Source organism: Salvelinus sp. IW2-2015, linkage group LG28 (genome assembly GCF_002910315.2).
Source record: "Salvelinus sp. IW2-2015 linkage group LG28, ASM291031v2, whole genome shotgun sequence".
NCBI classification, from domain to species: Eukaryota; Metazoa; Chordata; class Actinopteri; order Salmoniformes; family Salmonidae; genus Salvelinus; species Salvelinus sp. IW2-2015.
The window spans coordinates 19,800,749-19,812,909 of NC_036868.1; the positions used below are offsets into that span (position 1 = coordinate 19,800,749).

Below are 12,161 nucleotides of genomic sequence, written 5' to 3' on the forward strand. Positions count from 1 at the left end.
TTAGCAGTCATTGTCCTGCTGGAAGGTGAACCTCGGTCCCAGTCTCAAATCTCTGGAAGACTGAAACAGGTTTCCCTCAAGAAGTTCCCTGTATTTAACGCCATCCATCATTCCTTCAATTCTGACCAGTTTCCCAGTCCCTGCCAATGAAAAACATCCCCACAGCATGATGCTGCCACCACCATGCTTCACTCTCGAGGTGATGAGACGTGTTGGGTTTGCGCCAGACATAGCGTTTTCCTTGATGGCCAAAAAGCTCAATTTTAGTCTCATCTGACCAGAGTACCTTCTTCCATATGTTTGGGGTTCTCCTACATGCCTTTTAGCTTATTTTGTTCTTTAAGCAATGGCTTTTTTTCTGGCCACTCTTCTGTAAAGCCCAGCTTTGTGGAGTGTACGGCTTAAAGTGGTCCTATGGACAGATACTCCAATCTCCGCTGTGGAGCTTTGCAGCTCCGTCAGGGTTATCTTTGGTCTCTTTGTTGCCTCTCGTTGCCTGGTACGTGTGTTTTGGTGTGCGGACCTCTCTTGGCAGGTTTGTAGTGGTGCCATATTCTGTACATTTTTTAATAATGGATTTAATGGTGCTCTGTGGGATGTTCAAAGTTTCTGATATTTTTTTATAACCCACAACTTCTCCACAACTTTGTCCCTGACCTGTTTGGAGAGCTCCTTGGTCTTCATGGTGTTGCTTGCTTGGTGGTGCTCCTTGCTTAGTGGTGTTGCGGACTCTGGGGCCTTTTAGAACAGGTGTATACATACTGAGATCATGTGACACTGAGATTGCACACAGGTGGACTTTATTTAACAAATTATGTGACTTCTGAAGGTAATTGGTTGCACCAGATCTTATTTAGGGGCTTGATAGCAAAGAGGGTGAATACATATGCATGCACCACTTTTCAGTTTTTTATTGTTTTGAATTTTTTGAAACAAGTAATTTTTTAAATTTCACTTCATCACTTTGGACTATTTTGTGTATGTCCATGACATGAAATCCAAATAAAATCTATTTAAATGACAGGTTGTAATGCAACAAAATAGGAAAAACGCCAAGGGGGATGAATACTTTTGCAAGGCACTGTAAGATGGGCTTCTTTTTTAGAAATAGATCTTGCCTCTCCCTAAATAGCAGGAATCATATTGTATAGTCAACTTTCCTGCCAGTTCTTGACTATGGTGACACCATTTACCAGATTGCAGCAGCCACTACTCTTAAACCTTTGGATGCCGTCTACCATAGCGCCCTTCGCTTTATCACAGGTGACAGTTTTAATACTCACCACTGCCTCCTGTATCAAAAGGTTGGCTGGTCCTCAGTAAAGTCCTGCAGATCACTTCATTATTCCCTTTTTGTTTACAAAGCTCTCCGACTTAACTAACCTCATTGTTAGAATATAAAAACATGAGACACCAAACCTCTGATTCACAAAGTTGGTTTACTCTTGATGTTCCTCAGGTGTCCATCAAACTAGGTAAATCCACTTTTAGTTTTAAAGCACCTCATTGCTGGAACCATTTACAAAATACATTACAATTTGATGTTCTGGTGCCGCTCGGGCAATTTCAAATATTGATTGGGGACCTTCTTATTGGGGAACGTAATTGTTTTTCTTTAATATTTGTGTTGTGTTATTGAATTTTTTATTTTGTCTATGCAATTGTATATGCAGGGCCCCTTGTGAAAGAGACCCTTGTCTCAATGGTGACTCTATGCTTAAATAAAGGTAAATATAAATATATTTTTATGACCCTAACAGCTAAGGTTAGCATTGGGATAGGCTAATCTGATTCCAGATCAGATCTTAAACTGTTCTGGTGGAGTTTTCTTTCCCTCATCCCCGATAGGGGTGATTAACATGATCCGTGGTCAGGCAGTATCCTGTAAATGTTGTTGTTAAGAGTGTTATCAAGGGCATCTCGGTTGAGTTTAATTGACCCCCATAAGGCTCACTGCACAGACCACCCAAAGGGAGATGGAGAGGGGTGGGTAGGAGTTGATATAGGCTTGGGTGGTGTGATCTATTTTAGGCTGTGGTCTGAATCCCTCTCCCTTCTCCCTGAACAAGTGTACACTTGTGTACACTTATTCACCTCCCATCATTGGACCTGGTAGAATACTCTGCAAATGAATCCTTCCTTTCTTGCTTCCTTGAAGTAATCACTGATCTGACATAATGTAATTGGTGAAGGTTATATTGGAAAGCTTGCTCACACCAATCTAGTTATATTAGTGATTACTTCAAGGAAACGAGAAAGGAAAGGTGCATTTTCAGAGTATTCAAACAGAGCCATTCATTTAAAAGGATTGTGTAAGAAATATGGCCGAAACTCCACTCTAGCCCCACTCTTACACCAATCCAATGTTTTTGACAAAGGTGTAGAATCGGAAAGCAACCAGTGAGAAACGTATTGATGTCTTCAATAATTATTGATGTCTTAAATAATCTTGGGTGAACTTTTCTGTTTTACATCCAAAAGCCTTCTGCTCTTCTCTTCAAGCATGGTTATTACAACCTAATTGACCCAGCTCTGTACATCATGCATGTATATAATGCACATGTCACGATAGGATAAGTATAAAGGTACTGTAATTCAGCTTGACAAATGCAATGAACAGACACAGACAAACATTGCCAACACAGCATGAATTTATTGATGATGGCAGTGAGTTGGCCGTTTTACAGACGTGTCATTGCAACTGGATGCCGCAGTGACATTAGGGGCCATATTCATGAGACATTAGACACCATGCTACTGCAATAATCAGAATATTTAAAAAAAGACATCATACAAAAACATACTCATGACAGTCATGCAGAAATGTCTTCCATGGTCCCTTCAAAGTGCATGTTATTTTCCCGTTATTATTGTGGCCATTGAATATCATTTATACTGCAGATAACGTGTGTTGTTATACATTAGCAAGGTACAGTATTTGATAGCATGATGGCTAATATGTTGAATACAGCCGTGAATACAGCCGTGAAGACGTTGGGGTCTTCTTCTTTACGACGGTCTTGATGAAGGACGTGGTCTTTGGCGGTACTCTGGGATGTGGTGCATGATCCAGCCGGCCGGAGCAAGCATGCCGACAGCAAAGACGGACATGATAAAGAAGCTTTGCTGTGAGGGAGGAAGGGAGAGGAGACGAGACAGAAAATAAGAGACACAGTAAGAGCCATACGTTGACCCACTACTGTACTAAACCCTCGAAGCGAATTACGTTTCTGTTAAAAGACTAAAGTTAATCTGCAGTTGGTAACACTTAATCTAAAGTCTGCAGGTATAAGGCATTATGATGTGGTTATAAGGCATTGTAAGACTTGTCATGAGCATGTATGACCCACTGTCATCTCTGATCATATCCTCACATAATACCAGTTATTTTTAGCCACTTGAACATTTCACAGAGGACCATGACATAATATTATAAGCCTTATAATAGGACATTATAATAAAACATTAAATAAGAACATTATGTATGTGTTCATACAAATAGTAAAGCATTATACCTGCAGGCTTTAAGTGTTAGTAAAATATCAATGAGAATGTTACTGCCATCTAATATTTAGAGCTGACATGTCTTCTGTTTAATGTCCACATCTCCAATCGAGTTTGCTGTATTTGTATTTTGTATGGCTTCAATTAGCAATATAAAGGAATGTTTGGTGGTATATAATTTCTTCATTCTATTGAGTATACAAGTGTCACTCGAACTACTCCACCCACAAGTATCAAAGGAACTTGTGTTTGAGCCTTCCTTTCTCTTTAGTGGTAGTGTTAAAAATGTATGAAGGCTTGTTGTGCAATTAACTTTCCTATGTCCCTGATACAAATCCCAGAAAAGTATGTCTTCAACTCATTTCAGACCGGCTCATTTCAAGTTGAAGAACTTATTTATGTCTGCAATAAATTCCCATATCAAATATCATCACCAATATCTACTCTGTATTTATTTCATCACTTCAACAAATGTGCTCTGGGTTATTGGAGTATGGGTATTATCAGAGGTGTTGGGAATAGTCCATTGCAGGGATGGGGCCCACAAAAAAATTGAACTCATCATGAGGGGCCACAGTTGCTCGCGGGTCTGCGTACCTGTCGCATGTGCTCCCTCTCCGACCTCTAGGTCACCAGGCTGCTCGTTAGGGCGCACACCTGTCACCAACATTACGCGCATAATGACACTCAACTGGACTCCATCACCTCTTTGATTACCTGCCCTTTGTATGTCACTCCCTTTGGTTTCTTCCCCAGTTGTCATTGTTCCTGTTTCATGTCGGTGCGCTGTTTGTGTTTCTTGTTTTGTTAATCTATTAATTAAATATATTCACTCCCTGAACTTGCTTCCCGACTCTCAGCGTACATCATTACAGTAGCCGTAGTGTATATATCTTTTTTTATTTTATTTTTTAATCCAATGTCCTTCAAAAGGGAGCGCGGCCAGTGGGCCACCAGTTACCCATCCCTGCACTACAGCTAAGCGGCTCAAAGACTACAGACTTTCCCAGGAGGTCTAGGCAGGCCACATTGATCCACATCAGAGCCACCTGCCCCGGGCAATCGATTTTATTATATCCCAGGCAGCTCCCTCATGGAGCTGAGGCATTCATTGTGTCCATACATTATACATTAGAAACCCTTTATATACTTCCAGCCAAGAGGAAAGCCTATTTTATAGCTCCGGCTCAGAGCTTTCTGGCGCATCCTTGTCTGTCCAATAAAGTCAGTCTCAACCTCTAAGTCTGAACTCAATCTTTGATGTCTGAATTGTCTAAACTGTTGACTTCCGTCATGTATTCTAAACAGATTGTAAAATATAGGCAGGATAGAAGTATGGAGAGGGGTGTCAATCAACAGACATGGATCACATCCTTCCTTACCAAGGCTTTTATCCACATGGCAGTTCTACGTGTGAAATACATCAGTCTTTCTATAGTTGAGAAATGGCTCTGTGCTGTGTTTGAGAGCACTCAAAAATGCAGACATAGCGGAAGAGCCATGGCAGGACACAGCAAAATAAACATTTACCCTGTGTCCTTATCAAATCTACAGCGTGATTATCCTGGTGAAACAACCACCCAATCCAAAGACGAGCTTGCTGCGATCTCTCTCTCTCTCTCTCTCTCTCTCTCTAAATTACATGGAATGTTTGTGGCAGGACAAACAAAATGTTGGTCTGTCCATCTGGTAAACTGGAACTTGGGGAGCACAAACCCTTAAATGACTAATCAAGTCAAGCGTCACCTGATGTTTAAGTTATTGCAGAACACTCGTATAATTTTCTGTTGATGACATTATTAAATGCGTGAGTTCACCTGAGATATGAAGGATGACAATACAGGGTACTATGACTGTTATTGTAATGTTAATACATTAAAAGGCGGTTTCTTGGACACAGATTAAGCCTAGTCCTGGTCAAAAAAGCAAACTCAATGGAGAATCGCCATCAAAAATGTGTTTTAGTGCCGGACTAGGCTCATTCATTAAGTTTTAACTTTGAAATATGATGGAAAAGAAACATCAAACACAATGGGCTAGTTTAAGCCTAGGACTAAAAACCATGCACAATAAAACGTCTAAATCCATTGAAATTTATTTTAAGTTCAGGACTATGCTTAATCTAGGCCTCGGGGAAACTGTCCCTGAATGAATATAGAATCAACAGTCCCTTGCCACATTGAGAGAGTTCCAAATTAGAGAGAACTGTCTACTGTATCAGCAGAGAGTCCCTCAGTGCAACACTCACCCCAGGTCCGATCTTGGTCTTGGGTGGCTTGCTGTAGATGCTGGACCTCCTGTCTTGCAGGACCATCTTAGCCCGTACCAGAGACGCTGCCTGGGGGACCCCCTTCAGGGCCATGACCATCCCGACAGCTGTGGATGTGAGGGATGGGGGAGGAAGGCAGCGCACGTAGCTCTTGAGCTTTGCGTCTCAAGAGTGCTGAGGAACCTCCCGACGCATGTGAAATAGACCCCAGGACCAGTCACATTAACATGGGTGGAGTCAGGAGGATGGTTTTTAGGCAATCAGAAAGAGGGGGGGGGGCTATCAGGGCCATGTTGTTCAACAATAACTCACGTTGTCGTCAGGCAGATTTGTGAACTTGATGACTGCATGGAGACACTGTCTGGAACTTTTTGAGAAACCATCTGTTGAATGGCCTTAAGTCAACGTAAGGTTCGGGCATGATTTGTATCTGTAAAAAATGTTGAACTAAGGGTGTGTCGAAGACTTGATTTAAAGGGAGTTGGTCTTCGATTGATGTCAAGGTAGTATTTAACCCTGACACCATAAACCTTTTTTTCCCAATGATCCAACTTCATAAACATGAACAAGTGGGCCAGAGATCATCATCCTCTAATGATGTAATAAGCAATAAAAACCAAAGCATCCTTCTGCTTTCATGACTGATTAGTACTCATTACCTGATTTCAGTATGTCTTGGTCATTAAAGATACACTTGAAAAGTTTAGTTGCTAATTGTTTGTCAGATTTTGGCTTGAATGTTGGTTGTAGGGTTCATAAACATATGTTAAAACAACTTCTTATCTCATGAAAACAAAAAATCTGGCAAACATTTGTCAAACAATATAATATTTTGCTCTTAGAGGTCTAGTCTGGACAACATTTTCTATAGGGGACTCCTTTTTGCTCAAAAGGCAAAAGTTCCCTATAGCCTCTCTATTCTACTGTAGGCCTATAGTGATTTTACATAATTTTAGAGGGAAGAAGATAATAGATAATGGGTGCTAAATAGAACCTGGCACACAACAAAACACAGCACCTGGCCCTCTGGTCTTTGTCTGTCCAGCAGGTGTCTTAATTGTGCCTTACAATGGCCGCCTGATTGGTAATGATCTGATTTTCCATGCAGATCAAAGGAGGGTAAAACCCAGCTGTGTTTTGTGTCATCTGTCAAGATGGGGCTGAGAAGTCATGCTTCACCAGTGACAGCAGCACTGTTGTGGACTAAAGTAATACGTAACGCGATATTCTACGGGGGTGGATGAAGGAGTGTTTCACTAAATACAACGCCATTTGGTATAGGGAAAAGTGTTACGGAACCAGATCAATGAACGCAATTTAATTAGTGTATATCTCAACAGCCAATGCAATCAAACTCGACGGTAGTATGTGTATGGTCAATTATTATTATTATTTATTATTATTTCTTTCTTATTAATACATTTTATTGTAATGCGCTTTTCAAAACCCAAAGTCTGCATGTTTTCTGTTTGTTAAAACACGTTACTGGCCTCAGACCAGTGCTTAGGGCCCTCAACCCCCTCCCAAACACCGTCCTGTTTAGAGTATGAAGGTAGGCTAATATTGAACCACGTGGGTCAATTGCAACCAACGGACAGAACTGCATAGCGGCTCGTTAAAGGAACTGCTTGGTCAATCTGACATCTGCATTGGCCTTGCAGCATTTACAGTGATAAGGTCTCTACCGAAGTCTGGGCATTCATACTTCTTGCACTACGCGGAGCAGCGCAGAGCTGTTGTGAAGGAAGTTGTTAAGGAAGTGAGTTTGTGTTTATACAGGACCTCCTGCCCCCACCTACCGACAACCAATCATGTCAACGCAGAGCTATTTTCAGCTCAAGCATAAATTGGCTCTTAGTGCTGGATTTCTTAAAACGCTACTAATGGGAGATTACATGCACCTGCATGTTAAAACAAACTTGCTTGCAACCAAAAACCAACAAGAATAACCCAGCAGATCAGTTGATTGCATGTTGTTAATGTGTCAAAAGTGTCTGAAACGCCCGGAAATATCAACCTATCGGAAACATTAAAGATCGCAAGGCTGGAAATGTATCTAAAATACTTATTGTAAGAATTTCTTAAAAAACATTTCATCTTCAATGTCAACATAATAAGAATATAAGTTGAGTCACTTAAAATAATTTGCCGGATGGCTTGATTTAGTTACACACACTGACTGTATTCATAGTTGCCAAGGGAAGCCAGGCTTCCCCAAAGAATGTAACAATATTTTTTGTTATTCAATCATTTATCTTTCATCTCTCTGTGTTTCATAATTTTCCTTCAGTTAGCAAGAGGCTGAATGTATCTCACAGGAGAAAGAATCTGAGCAAGCGAAACAGCACCCCTCTGTCTCTTGAGGTGTAGGCCATCTATCTGATGCAGTCTGGTCCAAATTATTATGGCGTTGTTGTCGACCTGTAGCATTGAAGGCAATGGAAGCCAACGAGCATATGGCCTCCCTTTGACAAAAAAAAGTATAAAACATTTGCCAATCAGCATTGAGCTAAACTGAACGATCTGAACTGTGAATGGTGCACCCAAAAAAAAGTGTCAAGGGAAGCCAGCTTGGATTTGAGAGCATATGTCATTGACAGAAAAACTTTAATTGTTGCATCTCATTGTGTTGTTGTCCTCCGGTGGCTAGCTAGCCAACTGACTAAAATTGTCCCTTTCCTAAATTAGCCATGAATGGAGATAGGGATTTGGACTTGTGGTTTTACTTAATTCTCTGTACTGGCTAATGATTGTAACGGTGATTCTGATCCATCCATTAACTACCTGGCCTGACAGGATGGGAGTTCAATATGTAGCTAGATGTAGAAGGCTAATATTAACTAGCTAACGTTGCCCATGAATGGAAGTTAGGCTAGCGAGCAAGCATTTTAGCCAGGACAACAAAGCTAGGACAACAAAAAATTAAAGCGTGTACTGTAAGACAGAGTGATAGACTGTTTCGTCAACATGAAAGAGAGGACGATGACATTGGCGTTTCTCTCAACATGTTTTTCTACTTGCACAAACTCGCACGCACACACACACGCATACAGAAATCAGACCCATGGACAGCCACATCATATTTAGCTGATGTTGATTGGACTAAATTGTTTTTGGTATTTTTTAGTTGTCACTGTATTAGACTAAGCAGAAGGGATTTGATGATGTTGAAATGTTGAAGTTGAAATGGTGCTGGAATAGTGTAGGCAGCTCCTGTTTTCTTTGCGACTTCCGGTAACTCTCTGTGGTTCTAAATCAATAGTAGTTTAGTGGTTCGAAAATGTCGGAAACATTAACTTGCATGACCATGCTATGCTGTAGGTCATGTAACTGTCTGTTACTGTACATGCAAATATGCTTTGTGGACTTCACTGTACAGAGGTTGTTCTCCGGTTTTGTGAAAAACAAAGGTGTGGTTGGATTTATTTGTCTCGGCCTTTAAGCCTATATACAGTATATCACGGTCGCACGGCATATGTATTAACAGGTTATAGAGCAAACAACGCAATTATCACAACATATGGGGAGGGGGGGCATGGCTTCCCAAGTGATTTTACTGTTTTTGAGACTGTTGTTCAGAAAATAATCAGATAGGATCATTCTGATCCAGATGCCACAATATAAAGATCACAGAATTCAGATTTCCAGTGCTTTGGATAGGTCTCAAAATTTAGCTTAGCCAAAAAGACAGCCCAGTTTTTCAAAACTTTTTATCCGGATTCTGTAGTCCTCTTTTTTTCTATCCACAATCAGATCACTATGGCTATTTTTTGGCAGTTTTTTCATATAATAATCGGATAAGATCATTCTGATCCAGATGCCACAATATCAAGATTACAGGCTCTGTTAAATATTAAAGCTCCTGTTATCACTTATACAGTAAGTTTATCACTTATACAGTAAGTAATTAGATGCATTTATTTGACACTTCTCAATATAACAACTGACCATATACCTATACTGCGGTCAATTTAACATAATGAACCTTTGCTTTTCAGTTGTAAGAACGTTTTCTCCTGACCTTAGTTACATTGAATTATCTTAGTTGTAGTGCCTTTCACTTGTCTAAATCCACCCTGAATCTCTCTTTACAGTGGGATCAAGATAATCCAGATTTTTTGGCATCAAAACTACCCTATTCACTACCTTTGAGTTTTAAAAGAAATGCAAAAAGGGAATACAATCCTGATTAAAATTGAGATTTGATTACCAAATCCCTATCCAAAGGATTAGAATCTCATTAGATTTTTTTTTTTTTAACCCAATACTAACATTTAATCATATCCAATTGCTGAAATCCAAGTAGATAACTTTTGAAAAACTGCTGCATGATGAATGAAGATAGGCAAGACAAAAGAGTTTGCATGTAACTTGTAACGAAATGTATTTGCATAACTCTGAATACATTTTGTTATGTTACAGCCTTATTCAAACATATATATTTTTTAATCCTCGTCAATCTACCCACGAAACCCCATAATGACAAAGCAAAAACAGGTTTAGAAATGTTTGCAAATGTATTACTAATAAAAAACAGAAATACCTTATTTACATAAGTATTCAGACCCTTTGCTATGAGACTCAAAATTGAGACTCAAAACATAAGTATTCAGACCCTTTGCTATGAGACTCAAAACAGGTGCATCTGGTTTCCATTGATCATTCTTGACATGTTTCTACAACTTGATTGGAGTCCACCTGTGGTAAATTCAATTGATTGGACATGATTTGGAAATGCACACACCTGTCTATATAAGGTTCCACAGTTGACAGTGCATGTCAGAGCAAAAAACCAAGCCATGAGGTCAAAGGAATTGTCTGTAGAGCTCAGAAACAGGATTGTGTTGAGGCACAGATCTGGGGAAATGTACCAAAAACATTCTGCAGCATTGAAGATCCCACCAAGAACACAGTGGCCTCCATCATTCTTAAATGGAAGAGTCGCTCTGGATAAGAGCGTCTGCTAAATGACTTAAATGTAATGTAATGGAAGAAGTTTGAACCACCAAGACTCTTCCTAGAAATGGCCGCTCGGCCAATCTAAGCAATCGGGGGAGAAGGGCCATGATGGTCACTCTGAGAGAGCTCCAGAGTTCCTCTGTGGAGATGGGAGTACCTTCCAGAAGGACAACCATCTCTGCAGCACTCCACCAATCAGGCCTTTATAGTAGAGTGGCCAGACAGAAGCCACACCTCAGTAAAGTCACATGACAGCCCGCTTGGAGTTTGCCAAAAGGCACCTAAAGAACTCTCAGACCATGAGAAACAAGATTCTCTGGTCTGATGAAACCAAGATTGAACTCTTTGGCCTGAATGCCAAGCATCACATCTGGAGGAAAACTGGCACCATACCTATGGTGAAGCATGGTGGTGACAGCATCATGCTGTGGGGATGTTTTTCAGCGGCAGGGACTGGGAGACCAGTCAGGATCGAGGGAAAGATGAACGGAGCAAAGTACAGAGATATCCTTGGTGAAAACCTACTTCAGAGCGCTCAGGACCTCAGACTGGGGCAGAGGTTTACCTTCCAACAGGACAACGACCCTAAGCACACAGCCAAGACAATGCAGGAGTGGCTTCGGGACAAGTCTCTGAATGTCCTTGAGTGGCCCAGCCAGAGCCCGGACTTGAACTCGATCAAACATTTCTGGAGATACCTGAAAATAGCTCCCCATCCAACCTGACCGAGCTTGAGAGGAGTTGTAGAGAAGACTGGGAGAAACTCCCCAAATACAGGTGTGCCAAGCTTGCAGCGTCCTACCCAAGAAGACTTGAGGCTGTAATCACTGCCAAATGTGCTTCAACAAAGTACAGAGTAAATGGTCTGAATACATATGTAAATGTTCCATTTTGTATTTTTAATACATTTGCAAATTCTTCTAAAAACCTGTTTTTGCTTTGTCATTATGGGGTATTGTGTGTAGATTGATGAGGGGGAAAAACAATTTCATCAATTTTAGAATACGGCTGTAACGTAACAAAATGTGGAAAAAATCAAAGGGTCTGAATATTTTCTGAAGGCACTGTATAAACACTTTAAAAAAGTGTTAAATATTTAACAAAATTCACAATCTCACTGGATAACTAAAATAATTCAAAACACAAATTTATATTGTTCAGAAGTCTTCCTCATCTGAAAACGCAACCTCAGCATTATTCAAGCATGCTTCAAGTAAGCAAATTAAGTGTAGCTATTGGTCACAGAGGTGCACTAGCCAGAAGAATCCAGCATGCTAGCCTAGCATTTTAGCATGCCGACGAAAAAGTTTGATTAAAAACGAGAATATTTCTTTTCTTTTCGATTTGTCAGTTGGGATAATTAGGAGTATCGTGCCATCCATGGATTGTAGTACATTTTCCAAGCCAAATCTCGCGCCGGCTCCGCTCT

At 40.5% G+C, this 12,161-nt stretch overlaps 1 protein-coding gene and 1 long non-coding RNA gene across 2 annotated transcripts in view; one reads left to right on the plus strand and one right to left on the minus strand.

The window, feature by feature from the left end:
- The window catches only part of LOC139023248 (uncharacterized), a 288,962-nt gene that overhangs the window by 139,580 nt on the left and 137,221 nt on the right, over positions 1-12,161 (plus strand). The gene's annotated exons all lie outside the window — the stretch shown is intronic.
- Positions 2,634-5,996, minus strand: LOC111954056 (cytochrome c oxidase subunit 8B, mitochondrial). The gene is made up of 2 exons (XM_023973554.2): positions 5,753-5,996; positions 2,634-3,126 (listed from the first exon to the last, which is right to left on the minus strand). The coding sequence occupies exons 1-2, from the start codon at positions 5,870-5,872 to the stop codon at positions 3,010-3,012; spliced, it is 237 nt and encodes a 78-aa protein (XP_023829322.1). The 5' UTR covers positions 5,873-5,996; the 3' UTR covers positions 2,634-3,009.